The sequence below is a fragment of the Aptenodytes patagonicus genome, chromosome 6 (assembly GCF_965638725.1).
Source record: "Aptenodytes patagonicus chromosome 6, bAptPat1.pri.cur, whole genome shotgun sequence".
Lineage (NCBI taxonomy): Eukaryota > Metazoa > Chordata > Aves > Sphenisciformes > Spheniscidae > Aptenodytes > Aptenodytes patagonicus.
Genome location: NC_134954.1, coordinates 48,474,850 through 48,491,739, shown reverse-complemented (window position 1 = coordinate 48,491,739; position 16,890 = coordinate 48,474,850). Strand labels below are relative to the sequence as shown.

Below are 16,890 nucleotides of genomic sequence, written 5' to 3'. Positions count from 1 at the left end.
AATAGGTAGTTTCTTTTAGGAATCTGAGAACAGCAAATGACATTTCAGAAAACTGAAAAACTTTAGAAATGGTGAAGAGGAGAGAATTCTGGGGCTGGAAATTAAAATTCATTTGACTATGCCTTTAAATTTAAAGGGTCAATTATGCGATCCCTCACCCCCACCAAACATTTTAATACCACAGTAAGAATGAGGACTGTCTGATTACTGCACTTTCTTTTAGTGTGATTGCTTTTTGGTTTTTTGTTGGGTTTAAAAAAAAAAAAGTTCATTAGAATTACCAATGTTTACACTTCAGCAAAACCAAAGTAACTAGAAAATAAAGGTCAGAGGGGGTAAATTAAAGTTCATTCGCTTAAGCTTAATTTTTTGTTGAATAAGTAAAAACTAGGTGTTGACCGTTAAATGATAAATTGCCTTGTGCACCTCTTTTAGCTTAAAATATGAAAAGAAAAAGCTGGCTTAATGAGAACTTGAATTCTAGACAGTTGTCTTCACAGATGAAAGATTTAAGGCTCATTCTCATCTGATCCAAGATGATTTTTCCATTTTCTCTGTATGCTGTGAAAATCAACAGTCATTCAGTAAATGCAAGAGTAGCAGAATATGTTAACTGTCTTCCCTGTTTCAACTTAGCCATAATGTATTTTGGAAAGAGTAAGGATGACTTGTGTAGCTACAGATGAAGGTGTTAGCCTTCAGTTTGCAATTCTGTGGCTGGACGTCTGCACCAAAATATGGTCCTGTTTGTTAAGAGGTGTCTCCACATACGGAAATATTTCGTTACGTAGATTCATTTACAAAAGCTGATGCAACGTTTTCTTATTACATAATCAAGTTTTTGCTCCAATTTGTTCCTGACATTTTCATATGTGTATATCCACAGTGCTCTATGTATGTGCCTATGTATATGTGCCCATGCATATAAGTAGCACTACATTTCATTCTTCTGCAGTCCAGTTACAACAGTAGTCAAAGAGTAACAATTGAATCAAGTGTTTCCACATTGCGCTGTGTGGACACTTGATCATTTTTATTTGTATTACAATATGGACTCATATTCTGAACAGCTGTAGAATATGCATTGACAGAAGGTGTTTGCAATTTATTGTACTGGGTTTTAAAGTATGGCAGGTAATTGAGATCCTGGGAAGAAACGAGTGTTTCTGACACTTGATTCTGCTTGCTGGAACTTACTGTTTGTATTGATCTTTTGCCGATATTTCAAAAATTTTCTGTTTTCATTGCTAACTTGCATGAGGTCTGAATGTCAGACTCACAATAATTTGTGGTGTTGACAGCTTCTATATGTCATGCTCCCATTTTTTTTTTCCTTTATATAGCACTTCCAGTATTGAATAGTGCATTTCTAATTTACAGGATACTCTGTTGGAGCTGGACATTTTCTGACATCAGCCAGTACAGAAGTAATTGGAGGGGCTCCCCAACAGGAACAGACTGGTAAAGTAAGAGATTGTCTATACTATTGGATTGAAGAATATACCCCTACATACCCACCCATGATTTTCCAATTTAGATTAACATATTAAAGACAAGTATCAGATATATATATGATTTCTCATGGGGAGAAAAGTCAAAGAAGGAATGAGGGAGGATAGTCTAGATAACATTGCTGTGAACTATGGTGGTAAAGAAAGGTACAGATAGGAAATAGTAAATAGGTGTACCTTGTGATATTGTGTGTTGCTTTGCTGATTCTCTAGCACATGCTGTAGAGAAAGCACAGGACAGTATTTCAGATTACTGTTTGCTGAACTCCACTTATATTTTCTTTTCGTTTTAGGCATACATTTTTAGCATTGAGAAGCAACTAAATATTCTATTTGAACTAAGGGGTAAAAAGGTAAATCTTTCATACTACTTTTCTGCACCTTAGAACTTCTAGCATGTCTTCATCAAAATTCAGAAATAACGTTATTTCTTGTTTGCACACAGCTTGGTTCTTACTTTGGAGCTGCAGTTTGTGCTGTGGACCTGAATTCAGATGGCCTCTCAGACTTGCTAGTTGGTGCTCCAATGCAAAGTACCGTCAGAGAAGAAGGAAGAGTTTATGTCTATATCAATTCAGGTTCTGTAAGTATTTTCTCTTAAAAACACATGGTAACACAGTCATTCTAGTATAACAAGCTAAGAAGAGATTTCTTCTCTCTTATCATACAGTATTTCAGGATATAGGAAAACAACTCTAGAACCGCGATGACAACCCCAGCAGGACTGTGTAGCACACCGCAAAGGCTAGCTGTATAAACTATAACATGTTGTTACTTATGCTAGTGTTAGAACTGAGGACAGACTGGTTTTGTTTCATAGTAACTTCAGGTGGTGACAGCCTGCTACTACAGCCTCTTTGCAAGCTCTTCTCCATTCCCATGCTTACCACTGAACTGGCATCTGAAGAGCAACTTATTTAGCACTTCAGAAACAAACAAGGAATGAAAAATTTGTGTGCAGTTAGTGGTAGCAGTCAGGAAAGAGACTGGGAGTCCTCAGTTTGGCAAATAAAGTAACTGGACAGATCATGCATTAGAATTAGCTTCCTTTTATTCTTTTTAAGGAGCAGAAGTGAAAGTATAATCACTATTTTTTGTGGGCTTTTGAATTTGTCTGGCTTTGTAAACTTTATCTTTGTTACCTTTTTTCCCTTCCTTCCTCTCCACACTAATACATATTTATTCTCTTATGCTTGCAATTAACATTTTCTTAACATGTTTTCCTCACAGTCACTCCAGGATACCTACAACAAATTAAGGCACTCACAATAGCTTTGAAGCACCTACTGTTTTAGCAAACAGTTTTCGCAGAGCAGTAAGCCCCTGTATTCTGATACAAGCTTGCTGCTGTTTACAGGTGTTTGCTATGGGAACACATTGCTGTTCTCTTTCTTAACGAACAGCTTTCTTCTTCTTTGTTACTCTTATACTCAGTAATGTTAAATATCTTTGATAATGCTTGCTTCTGCACCAAGGAATTCAGTAGGATTATATGTTGGCATCCAAGGCAGTTTTAACATTTTGAGTAATATTCCAGGTCACCTGGAAGATGCTTTGTTAATGTGCCATTGACTCTGTTTTCCTTCAGGAGGCAAAGATGGTAGAACTGAACATAGAGCTCAGCGGGAGTGACTCATATGCAGCCAGGTTTGGAGAGTCCATAGCCAATCTAGGAGACATTGATAATGATGGTTTTGAAGGTAAGTATATTTAAAAAAAAACCAAAACCCTTGGGTTTAAGTCTCTCTGAGCAGTAGACTGTCACGATAAACAGGAGGATTATGGAAGTCTCAGAAGACTTTCAGTTGGTGACTCGACCTTTCTTTTTTAGGCCGCTGATTTGAAATATAGCTGTTTCATGGTCATTGATGTGTAATACCAAGAGATTAGGTTCTGTCGCTTTAATAAAGAGCATGAGCATAAGGTGATAACATAGTCTGTAACTTTGGATGCTGGACCTCAAGTGGAATCCCTAATCCTGTTTTAGACATCTGAGACAACGGTTGGGGAACCATTTGGCAATTTTGTAACATCATAAATAAAAATTACACATTGAGTCAAGATCTGCTTTTGTATCACCCATAGGAAGTACTAAACACACGGGGATATTGAAAACGTCCTGCAAGCTGGGAGACTATTGTGGGACTACTTCCCACTCAAGCTCTCAGATGACTCATGAATTGCCTATCATGGGCTTCCAGTGGGGCTAGGATGGAGAACGCAGGGAAGGACTTCGATGGCCATGCCCCGATAGTGAATTGAAAATATTAATGGGGCTCTGAGGGAGCTTTTTCTTCCTGTTGTCTATACAGGAGGATCTATTTCAGGCACATAAAGTTAGATGCCTAAACAGAAACTGAGAATCCCTTCCTTCCCCACTGCCCAAGCTGAAACACCCTCTCTAAATATGATGAGATATGGGCTGAAGTTTCCATTGATGTTGTTCAGGTGGAACCTGCTCAGAGGGCAGAGAGATTCGGTCTCCAGACTTGTGTCTAACTTCTGTAATAAGCATAAAAGTAATAGATATTGAAAAGAGAATGCCTTGTGAAAGTTATAGGTAAAACATATTTTAGTTAAAGAAAACAGATGAAAGGATGTAAGATGTGTTAAAACATCTAGAACGACTCTCATGGCCTTCTATTTCCCCTCTGCTTCCAGTCAGGCTGCCTAAAATGTATTTGCTACAGAAAGCCCCATGGTCTACTGCTCTCGGCTTCTTTCCTTCCAAGACCATTCAGTAGCTGTTTAGGTAGCCTGCAAAAACACAGCCAACTGGGAGGCCTCCAGCTAGACTGAAGACAAGCAGAGAGGGGACCTGGCCCAGTGGCTTCATTCATCTTGTCATGGTTTCAAACAAATAGGAATGGCCAGTATTCCTGTCTGGAAAGCTGGCATGTGCTCCCCTCCAGCAGAAGGGCAGGCACAATAGGCTGTGTAGGGACAGCATAAAAATATGACAGGCATTTTCTACTGTTCAAAAATTCATAAACAGTTTCAGTTTTTCCATCATCAAAACTTGGACTGTATGCAGGGAGCTGATATCCTTTGTGCAAAAACTGTCAGCTTTTTCTGGGCTGTATCTTTACCAGGTCCATATCTTTCTTCACGCTTCTGAATTACCCTTTTTATTTGCAGTTACCGTCCAGGGTTCTCCTTTCACTCTTCCCTTTGTCTTGTGTTCTTGGTCCTGTTCCGTGACCTGCAAAGCTTGGAACAGTCATTCTCTTCTTATCTGGTCTTTTCCTTAAAGTAGTCTTTTTTTTTTTCCCCCCCCTCCTTTGGTACCTGTTCCTTAAACTCTTGTTAATTTTTGTTTCTCCTGTTTTGCATTACCTTCACAATTTTATAGACAAGTTTCAGGCTTTGCCCCAAAACATTTGCAAACTGCAAAAGAAAAACCGTATCCAAATGTAGGGCTGGGGAACAGAGAAGTAAAATCAAATTAATAGCAGCATAGCAAAGTAGATGCATGATACGGAATGTAATGTAAAACGGGCATACTAAAACTGCAGGGGGAGGTGGAGCAAACAAGTGGATTAGCTTTTGAAGGGAGCAAAAACATTGAAAAGAAAAAGCGGAGGCAATATTGAGAGTGACAGTAGGAAAAGAAATTTTGTAAGAAAAACAGCTGGAAGCAAAATATAAAGAGAAATTGGGTGTTAGAAACCATTTGTCTGTAGTAAGTAATAAAAAAGCACAGCAGAGCCAACTTCTTCAATGATCTAAACCATCAGTATCAGCCCTGTGAAGATAATGGCATGCGTGTTGGTGTAGAATCTGATCTCCTCAAGAACATAGGTGTAATTTTAATTAGCACAACTTGGCTGTCCTATTTTCATCTCACCAGTAGAGAGACATAAGATATTTTGTGTGGATGGATTCAATCAATATGGATTCAATCAGAGAATTGTTCAGTAAAACCAAATTATCGGAGCTTTGCTTTTCTTGTGATTTTGGTTTGATGTACCATACAGTATTTCCAATTTGCAGATAGTTCAGTTTTGCTTATTTGTGAATGAAAGTTCACAATTATTAATTTATATTAGGGAATTTCAAGATGATGTAATTCATCTCCCCCTCCCCTCATCCACTTCTCGGTTAACAACCTCTGACTATTTGAACCATGGGGCTTTTTGGTAAAGGCTGTTGAGAGTGGGTGGGTGGGTGGGTTGGTTGGTTGGTTGATGTGTCGCTACACCCCTCTGGGATTGAATCATCTAGGCATAAAACATATCCCTTTGTACAAACCAGCTACCTTCATTTCCTTGTTAAATGCCTGTTCAAGCCTGTTATCAGCTGTTAAGGACATTTCATAGAAAAATAAATGGTTCATTTCAGGCAGCGTAATAAGGGTACTTCTTGTGTTTCAGTGATTTAATCCATGTGGGAATAGCAGAGTGCAGGAACATCATCATAATTCCATGAATACTAGGGTTTGGGGTTTTAGTTTGTTATTTTTTTTTTTTAAGACCATGATCATTTTGGGTATTCTCTATGACATAACCTCTTAACCTCTTACGGGTTAAATTCAGTACTGGTAGGAACAGACTTTGTCTTGAACAAAATGGCTGTATTTGGCCCAGAAACATAGTACGTAAGGCAGAGTCACGTTACTGAGCTGGTCTGTATTGTTTCCGTTTGCTTTATATCTATCTTCAGCACTTCTTTTGAATTCAGTCAAATAAATTTGGTCTGGCATTGCATGCATCGTGATTTGGATTTCTTTAACTCTTCCTTGTTCATGTTTCCTAGTCAACTGATTAATGTTAAATTGTTTTTCCACAGATGTAGCAATTGGGGCTCCACAAGAAGATAATCTAAAAGGGGTTATTTATATATACAATGGCAGGGAAGAGGGAATAACACCATCATTTTCACAGGTACGCTTTTTCGATGAAAAATAATCAATCTGGAAAAACCTTAAGTTTAAATTCGAGGCAGTTTTCCCTTCATTTAACACTCAGACCATCTGAGGTACTGTAAAAGACTTCAGGAATTTTTTAGTGTGTGATTTCCAGTCATAATATAAGCTGTAACAGAAAAATAAATTGTTTTGGAGGCCTCAGACAGGGTTTATGGGATATAACATTTGCAGTAATTGAGGAATATTACTTTCAGAGGTATACTTTCACAGGTAAGCAGGTAACTGCCTTCAGCAGCAGGATGGTTGTGCTAACATTTTTCATTGGATATTGTAACTCGGAGATTTGCTTTCCAAGAATAATTTTCTCTTCTGTTTTTTTCCTCCTCAGAGAATACAAGGACATCAAGTCAGTAATTCTTTAAGCATGTTTGGACAATCCATAGCAAGTGGCATTGATGCAGATAATAATGGTTATCAAGGTGAATTAAACAATTTTGTTTATTTTTCATTTTTAAAAGAGTAGAGATCCATAGGGAACAACCCTACCGTGCTACTCGTTACTTTTAACAGAAGCAAAATCTGTTATTAAGATGACATGTCACATCTTGCATTTGGGGAAGAGAAAAAAAAGAGAGGTAAAGCTGAGGCCAAGCACTCAGTTTTCACGGTCATCTAACTATTATTTAAGGACTGAGAATGATGTAATAGTAAGATCATAGTGCACAAGAGGAAGAAAAACGTAGTTTTTATTTTTACGGCAGCCATCTTATCTGCTAATGCCACAGTGAGCTAGTTTGGGCACCAGAAGCACGTTTGTGGTCCAGACCAGTGTGCTAACCTAAAAATCTTACTGGTGTTCACGTAGTCTAGATTTTGCCAGGAGTTACTGAGCTCCGTGACTCTCAGTTTGTGTCAACAATACATTAACCTGAGTCAGGGCTCACAGCATTGGATTAAGACTGTTGTGGAGTTCTTGTGGGCATGACACAGAAGTGCTAATTTGGTGTAAAACAACTTGGCTGGTTCCAAGTATATACTCATTGTTTTATACGTATTGTCAAAATATTTTGACGTTATGCAGATAAGCATTTTATCGGGTCAGGTATTGCCTTTCCTGCTCCTGTGGGTGTAAAAGCATAAAGTTATCATGAACTGCATGTTGTATGCTCTGGCTATGTCAGCAGAAAAGTTATCCAGGTTAATTTGTAATGCTGGGCTAAGAGGTAGCGTACAAGTAGTCTGCTGTCAGGTCACCTGTTGTTTACTGATTTGGGAGTCGCATCCTCAGACCCTTATATCATTTAGACTCCTCTGACGATTCACTTTTGCTACCTCGTTTGAGAGGTGTGTATATACTGTGTATATTTCTTTCCCTATTGCATGAATAGTTTTCAGTTTGGAATAAATTAAATAATTCTTTTCTATCTATCTCTACGTATAATTTCATACATATTATATATAGTTATACATATAACTGAATTGTTTATGTATATGTCTATGCGTGTAGCAATATTGAATATTTGGATTAAAAAGAAGGCAAGTACCTCCTATTTAGCTGAATTGTCCTTCAGTGTCAGCCACTTAAGCGTGGAATAGAAATCAAATCATCACATCACCAGTATCTGCAAGTCCAGCAAACTAGCATGCAGCGTTAATGGACAGTGGGCAAGTATTTGAGGAATCATCTTCTAGACGGAGAACACCACCTTTGAATATTAGTATATGCCTTCTAATAAATAAGGGGGAAATGGTGTTTTAATGCTGACCAAAAGGTGAATATGCTACAAAATGCTTGTACCTGAGAAGTAATTCCTGTTGACAAATTATGCTTATTGATCTATTTTTTTGTACAGATGTAGCAGTTGGTGCATTTCTCTCCGATTCTGCTGTGGTGCTGAGGTAAGATTGCTACATTTCAGTGCTTTTAAAGACCATACAATTTAACTGTATTTTTTAATGCAATTTAATAAAACTCAGTAGTATATTTTAACCTCGTGATATTTATTCTTGGTGTCTTGAACTTCAGTCATTAGGCTCTAGAATGCTCTACAACTGAAACGTTTAAGTAAACACCTTGAAGAAAAAGAAAACATCATTCTGAAACTTCTTGAGGCAACAAATAATGTGCACATGACTATTTGGATTCTGAAAAAGTGCAGATAGCTTAAAAAATGATAATTATAAAATACAAAAATAGATTCTGTCAGACATTGTTAGATTCTGCAGAGATTCTGTAAGCTATTTCTGAAGTGTTTTGTGAACATTAACTCTTTTTTCTATTCTTAGAACAAAACCAGTGATAATTGTTGAAGCTTCTTTAAAACATCCTAACTCAATAAATCGAACTAATTTCAACTGCATGGAAAATGACCAGCCTGCCATCTGTATGAATTTGAAGATATGCTTTACCTATACAGGACGAGAGGTACCTGGTTATATTGGTAAGCTACTTGGAAAAAATTCCAGTATATGTATTCATTTTAAATGCACTTATTTACAGAATAACACTATTGGTATTTAGTGGAGCATTAATCTGAGTTCAGTATAAAATGAAAAATTAAAAACATGGATATCTTTTTTTAGCTCATAATTACCCTATAACATCGAGCCATTACACTTTTATTCAATTTAGAATAACAGCACATCCCTACTAGGACTACCGGAGTTACATGGCCTAGAAGAGATAGTGATGTTAAAAAGGTGAGATATTGTGAAGATGAAGGTAGAAGGTCCTAGTTGTCTGTTGCATCAACGACGTAATCTAAAGTTTTGATGGCAACTGGTTTAGACTAATTTTTAGCTACCTAGCTGGGTTGTGCCACTGAAGAGTTCAGCTGGGGCTGTGTGCAATATTTTCACATGGGTTTTGCAGCAGTACTAAAACAGTACCATCATAGGTAGGCTAATTCCAGTACCTGAATTAACTTACCTAACAGTGGTGTGATTAGAATCACACTCATGCTTTTGAACTTCATTGTAATGACGCCATTTCAGATGGTCCCTTTCATAGCATCATAATAACTAGATCCGTCATTTTGATAGGTTTTTGAATGAGATAGTGTGCTGATAGGGTTCACAAAGAAATAGAGCGCACTTATTCTGTGAATGCTTTCTTTTACGTACTTGCCCAGGGACCGTGTTCTGTTTTGCACAGGGCCCAACAGGGAGTGTCTGTCAAGTTTGTCTGAACTTTCCACATGCAAATGTCTGGGCTGTTGCTTTGCAGTTAGGTAGGGAATTAATGGTGGGTGAATGTCTTTTCTTAATGTAGAATCAAATGGATTATTCAGCATGATATTCAGATGTCCTCTAAAAGCGGTCCTCCCAGACATGGACCAAACCATACCGGACTGCTGTAGGATGCAGTTTTCCACTTAGCAATAGAGAAAAGATATTCCCTTCATAAAGCAGCTCAAGCACCTGATCATACCGTTATGGAGCATGATGTGAAAGAGAGGAAGTCCCATCAAAATTACCGAACAATGTGTCTTGTATTATATTTTAGATAATGCATATTTTGCTTTGGGCAAAAACTGGTATTGCTTGAAGCAATATCTGTTGGAGGGAATATTCATGGTGAACTTATTTAAAATAGTTTACTGCCTAAATTTGACTTTATTGCCTGGGTGCTTTTAACCTACTTGTCATATGCTATTTGTAAACTGCAAACAGCCCTGCAAATAAAAATGAAATTGCTTAAATATAAGCAATATAAGTATATAAAATATATAAATATATAAAATATATAAATATATAAAAGTATATAAAATGAAATTGCTTAAATCTTCTGTATAATAATATACAATATCCTTTAGGAACACGTTACAGAGAACACATCCAACGATGAACTGAACTTAAAACTTTACAGATCTTTTGAAATTCATATTTGTTGTGAAAGATGAGCAGTCAGACTGGATTACCCTTGCTGGATTTGGACATAAGACTTTTCAACTTAAATAGAGGAGACTAGAGGGAATTCTAGATATCCCAACTCAACTTTTGGCAGAGATTAAGAAGTAATAGATCAGTAATGCTCTGAAACTTATTTGCAATTTATTATTATAGCTAACTTAAATAGAAAAAACTGTGAAGTTAAACACTATTTGTCAGTGTCTGTTGACTTACTGTTTGGTGAAATCTAATGTCAGCCCTGTAAGTAACTGAAGCAGGTTTTCTTTAAATAGATTCTAATAGAAAATTATAAATACAACTTGACAAAACTATCCCTGATGTAAAAGCATGTATCAGTGATCAGTCATGATGCAATCAATTTTCAGAGGGCTTGAAGCTTTTGTTAGGTAGGGATTTGTGTCGGAGAATTTTTAAGCAGAGCATTTCAGAATTAATATTACGGGACGTACTGAAGGAAGTGAGTCAGAAGATGTAATGTCTATCATAAATTCATGAAAATTATAACACTTAAAGTTTTTATAACTCTTATTTTCCCTGGGTTTTATTTTGCAGTACTGCTTTATAATGTGAGTGTTGACGTGAACAGAAAAGTGGATACACAAGCAAGATTTTATTTTTCCTCCAATGGAACATCTGATACAATCTCAGGAAATGTAATGATTTACAGCAAGAATATTGCCTGCAAAGATCATCCAGCATTTATGAGGGTAATGTAATTTTCAATATGTATTGCCCTGTAAATCCTTTGTTCTCCTTTGAAAAGCACACCTGCTGCAATAGAACCAATTCTGTTTTCAATTGCATCACATCATTTTGGAAGTAAAATATTTGTGTTCATAACTTCCACAGTTAATATATTTTAATTCTGATGATTTCTTAGCTTTCTGTGGGGAAGTCAGTGGGTCTGCCATCTCTTATGTCAGTGAGAATGCATAATAATAATAATAATCACAGTGACGAAGTGAGCATTCTTGACATTTTTTTGCCCTTTTTTATGGATGACGGATCATAGATTGAGGCCCGTTTGGAGCAACCAAGAAGAAACAGTATAACATACATTTTCTGCTGAACATTTCTGATGGAACTTTCCTATGTACTCCTTAATGCAAAATTTTTAAACTTGTAATTACACAGAGAAAATGTTTATTATGTTTTGTCATTTGTAACTATTTCAAAGAACACATGTATGGTCTTGCTCCCTTTTTTACTCTGAGTAGATGAAGTAGACTCACCTGATAAGAAAAGAACCGGAAGTGAAAAGAAGATGATTGCCAGAAGAGAGTCTGTAGTTCGAGGTTTATAGTGTGGTCTGTTTTGTGAATTTGTTGCAAGGAGCCAAAGGCTAGCAGGGCATGAACAAGAACACTTGCTTGGAATTGTTTGTTTTTTCCCTGCAAGGAATGCAGCACTCACCAAGGGAAATACTCAGACAATCAAGAGGCAGAAACGGGGTAGGAAGAGCACTCGCAGCAGTTTTATGAATGAATTTAGAGCTGAACAATATGAAGAATGTGCAATGTGCTGACAAAGTGATCTCTCTGCTCACAAAAGTGAAGCCTGCACAGATACGTCTTTCTCCTGGACATATCAGCCTGAATCCTGGACCGGATCAGTAGCGACTGTGGTTACAGTTCTCTGTCTGTGAAAGTGTAGAGACAACTTTGTTGTAGAAGGAATCTGCTGGTAGAAGTGCTTCAGAGGAGAAGCCTCCTCCAGCAGGAGGCTGTTGGAGACCTGCAAGGTGTCAGCTAGCCAGGGAGGCCTGTACCAACACCAGTAATAGACGGTACCAGCTACTCAGCAGGAGGAAGTTGGCTGTTGGTTTCTCCAGAAATAGAGTTTGATCCAACAGCAACCATCCTTTGAAATTGAGGACGGTACTGACTTGGAAATAAGTTAGTAAGGATCTAGTCAGTAAGATCCTAACTGCAATAGTAGTCTCAAAGTCACTGTTGCCCTGGAGGAAATGAACTGTCGTATTCGTGCTTGATGTATCCCTCTGAAGGGTGAATGAGGGACCTGTCTTGAAAGTAAAAACAACTGCAATCAGGACAAGGATATAATATTTTTAAGGCCATTCACTGGACAAGAAAGAATAAAAGTGATTCAGTCTATCAAACATCTTGGAAGCTTGCCTATTTCAACAAAAATTTTGGAGAATAAATGGGAAGAACTTGAAGTCCTAAACCACAATCAAACAATAAAAACTAGCGGACACGGAAGAACCGTGTTTTACTAAATTCAGAAAAAATAGACTTATGTCCTGTAAGACCTTATCTAAGGGGGAAAAGAATTCTTTAAAGAAATACTAAGGACAGGGAATATTTAGAAGTAAGGGGAAACAAGGGTAATAAAATAATGGACTAGTTTGCCTAGCCTTTTCTTTAAAATCCTCGAGGTAGCAATTCTGTGACCTTTTGAAACAAGCATCTATTAGGATGATGGGTGCAGTTAATCCTGCACAGAGGCTGGGAAATAGACTTAATTTTCTACAGCTACAAAAAAATCTGCAGGGAAAAAGTCATCCGTGTATTTTTCTTCTTCCTTCCTTTTACTTATTTTTTGTTTATGACACCATTAGAAGCCAGTTCTTCACGATAAAGCTTTGGGGTAAAAAGGAAAGCTTATGTTACCTACTGGAAAATTGCCCAGATGCATCTCAACTGGTAGTTGCACCTAAGCGAATGTTACTTACAGGAGCAATGGCAAATTGCCACTTACTTAGAAGAGTTTTGTAAGCTAAGAGAGATCTGACTGACAGCTGACCTTGTACAGATTGCTGTACCAGCATCAGCAGGTATTTGTGTAGGAGGAAGGATATGATTTGGCTCATCACTTCCTATAGTCTATCATTAGTATTTGTTCCTCCATATAATTCAATTTTCTTTTTTATTCTTAATTAATAGCATTATAAGCATCTCCTTCCACCCATTGAGGTTTCTGTACTTGTATGAAGCTCCTAAAGTTAAGTAAGTGTGAATGTCTGTCAAGTACAGTCCTTGCAAGAGACAATATATGTTTTATGTATTTTGAGTAAAGACTAATTAATAGCTAATTAGTATAATGGAAGTAATATAAAGCAGATGCAGAGAAGACCTTGTGGAAAATTATTATGAATTAGATAATATGTGATTTGGCCAAAGCAAGCTTGCAGATAAGAATTAAAGTACTGGCCATGTGGAGGGACAATCAGTGTCTGTCTATCTCCTACACTTAGGGAATAATTTAATTAGGTTTGCTATTGTTAGTACTCGGTGCTTCAAGCTGTTCAGTTTTCACAAGTAGGTAGTTTGGGCTCTGATCTGCAACATTCCTACACAGTCAAGCCTTTGTGTACAAAATGGTCATTTATTGAGGAGTTCAATCTTTTTAATACAGAATAAGAAATAAAGAGGCAGAAAAATAAAACGCAGTCATGACCTGCTTTAGTGGTACTGTGGGAGAACTCCTTTTGATTTCATACAGAAATACCCATGGGTTTTCTCTGGCATTATCCCACTGGTTAACTTTCTCCATTTCAGCCAACTTTTCCCTATTTTTCTATTTGGGCAGTACAGCTTTTCATAGGTGTGTGAGGCAGTATTATTGACAGAAATAGGTTCACCGTTCAATAAGGCTTCTTTTAATAAAAGATTTTTCCGTTCTGAAATGCCTGATGCTGTCATTGAATGTATTATGCTTTTCTGCGTTTCTGACTACCTCTTTCAGTGACAAAGATGTCTGGAAAAGTATATGAGCCATATGGCATATGAAGTTATTTTACATGTAAAAAATAAGCGTTCCTGTTTAAGTTAGTTCTAGGGAACCTCGTAATCTTTAAAACGTAAGCATACATGTCTTGTCTTATATGATTAACTCATTAGGTTTCCAATTTTCATAGAAAGATGTAAGGGATATCTTGACTCCTGTACATGTTGAAGCAAGTTATCATCTGGGGCATCATATTCTACAGAAAAGAAATGTTCAAGAATTTTCACCACTTCAACCCGTTCTTCAACGGAGGAAAGAAAAAGATGTTATAAAAAGCAAGGTTAGTGTATGAGTTCTCTTTTTCCAAATGCAGTAAGTAAATATTCATGTTTTAATCTTAAGTGAAAAAAAGCTTCACACATCCATAGCATGTGAAGGAACGCATTTTCCAGACCAGCACCTAGTGCCTTGATCTTAATTAATAAACCAGCATGCTAAAAAATGCCTAATTTTTCGCTAAAAAAAAAAATCTTTGCAGAGCTGGTATACAGTTTGTATTATGACTTAAAAAAAAAAAGAGGTATGTGCAGAGAACTTGCAAGAATATGTAATATTATACACCTCAGAACACACAGGTATGAAATTCACTCTTTGAAGTATTCATTCTTTTTCAACTACACGGGATGAGTCACTTCCCAGTATAAAATTGTTCTTTAAAATTAATTCTGTGTTAAATATACAATATCGTGTTGGTATTAATCTTGAAGTGTTTCAATGATGTTGCTTAAGTATTAGTTCTGTGAAGGTATTGCAGGTTTTCAAACACAAAGTCTGTGGGGGGGGAAAAAAGAGTGTATTCTTTATCCTTAAATGAGTATGAAATTAACTTTTTTTCCCCAAAACAACTTACTTAATGAGTTAATAGACTTTTACTCTGACTTAAGCAAAAGTCAGGATGCTCTGAATTTTTAACTACCAAATGCTCATAAACATCTTACAACTTTTCACAAACAGTAAGTTTCACGTAATTCAGATACAGTTGATGATCAGAACTCTGAGATATATAAAAGCACCTTTTAAATGGCACGCTTTTCCTTTTCATCTTCATTCAAAATTTGTTTTAGAAACCACAGTTAGAGAGAAAGAGGGTGTCGTTGAATATAGTGACATAAATGTGCTCTATAGCATACTGATAACCAAGGCACGGACACATGCAACTCATGGTGCCTCTAGTCTCATCAAACCTTACTAACTGTATGATAAGTAAAGTTTGTGTAATGAAACTCTCTTGTAAAAGTTAATGTGCTGTATCATAGGAGAGTCTGCAGAGACCTCAGTTCTGGGTCCTCTAAAACACTCTGCCCTTTTTAGGTACTACTTTTAAAAAATCCGCTGAACATCCACCCACTGGTTTAACTGTGAGGGAGTGAGTCTGGAAAGCCTCTCTGTTGTTATTCTGGGTGTGCGGAATGTGCTTGGAAAATGGCAAATCATAGCCTGATTGAATTGTTTTTAGGAGCAAGAGCTATTAGTCAATTCCAGATACTTGGTAGCAAGGTGATAGGTTTCTTTCTTTGGAAATACTTTTATTCACTATAATATGCATAATACACTAAAGTGCCTTTTTTTTAATTTCTCTTTTATAGTTCATTTTTGCAAGATTTTGCTCCCAAGAAAATTGTTCTGCTGACTTGAGAGTTTCTGGAAAAGTTGCTTTTCCAAAGTAAGTGTAATGTGGCTTTCATTTTTTTGAAAGAGGTTCAATAAGATTTTATTTAAATTATTCCTTAATCTTTTGTATGTAAAGAACATTCATTTGCAAAAGTAGACTATGGACTCCCTGAGAAAATACGAGGAGTAAAGCTGTGTTTAGTTGGAGGATATTTTTAAATCGTAGATCTTCCAGGAAATGTAACAGAAATGTATATAATTGAAGAACTGTTCTTGCATAATTAGAAGACTTTACAGCTCATAAAATGTATCTTCTACACAAAAAGGTAAACTTGTATTCTACTTTTCATATATACTGGGCTAAGATAAAGTGCACAATGCATACTCAATATCTAGACATCACAACTACTGTTAAATTGACAAGCTATCAGTTATTTCTGCTGCTCTTGTGAAGATACTGTACTTGCACTGTACAAAGATACTTCAGTTTTGTACTGACATTGTTATATTTATTATTTCAATTATAAAATAATTAAGTGGTTCTTTTTCCTCGTTTACTTCAGAATATTACATCTTCCGTTTTATACTGCTGGTTGAGACACCAGATGGTTGAGTATTATGTGAGGTTTAGACTTCTTTTCCCTATATGAATTAGCTTGCATTTTCCAAAATTAATTTTGTTTTGTGACTTTTTTCATTTACATGCCTAATTTTTTTTTATATACCCTTTAGTATCTTTCAGTTTTTCCCATTCCTTCCAATTAGGTAGCATGTTTAAATCCTGTTGTTATGCAAGATAATTAATGCACTTCCAAAGTATTTAAATACAATTATTATTGTCTTGCAGAATCTGTATTACACCAAGCAATACTTTGTGAGATATACTTCTACTTGGAAGGTTTTAAGCCATGTACCATCGTTTCTATTCAGGATGGCTTTTAATGATTTGATTTTAAGTTATATTTTATCATCACAACCTTTTTCTTTATTGAATATTATACTTCAAAGCAAGAAATATGGGTTGTTGGTGTGCAAAAAGAGAAATTGTACCTGTTGTGAATCCCAGCTAGTTAGGTATTTTTGTGTATGACCTGGATTTTCTCGTGTAATTTATCACTTTTAAAGTTGATTCTACTTTAATCGAGGTATTAGGTTGAACAACCTAAAATGACACCGAAAAACGATGACAATCACATAATGCTGATTAATCACACCTGTGTGATCCCAAGCACAAGCTTT

General features: G+C 36.5%; 1 protein-coding gene across 1 annotated transcript in view; it reads left to right on the top strand.

Annotated features, from left to right (window-relative positions):
* ITGA4 (integrin subunit alpha 4) overlaps nucleotides 1–16,890 on the top strand; it is a 38,595-nt gene that overhangs the window by 12,138 nt on the left and 9,567 nt on the right. The window contains exons 7-17 of the mRNA XM_076342488.1: nucleotides 1,381–1,466; nucleotides 1,805–1,864; nucleotides 1,957–2,094; nucleotides 3,100–3,211; nucleotides 6,300–6,394; nucleotides 6,767–6,857; nucleotides 8,232–8,277; nucleotides 8,665–8,819; nucleotides 10,843–10,997; nucleotides 14,171–14,320; nucleotides 15,627–15,703. Of these exons, the coding sequence (XP_076198603.1) occupies nucleotides 1,381–1,466; nucleotides 1,805–1,864; nucleotides 1,957–2,094; nucleotides 3,100–3,211; nucleotides 6,300–6,394; nucleotides 6,767–6,857; nucleotides 8,232–8,277; nucleotides 8,665–8,819; nucleotides 10,843–10,997; nucleotides 14,171–14,320; nucleotides 15,627–15,703 (1,165 nt within the window). The remainder of the gene's footprint in view (nucleotides 1–1,380; nucleotides 1,467–1,804; nucleotides 1,865–1,956; nucleotides 2,095–3,099; nucleotides 3,212–6,299; nucleotides 6,395–6,766; nucleotides 6,858–8,231; nucleotides 8,278–8,664; nucleotides 8,820–10,842; nucleotides 10,998–14,170; nucleotides 14,321–15,626; nucleotides 15,704–16,890) is intronic.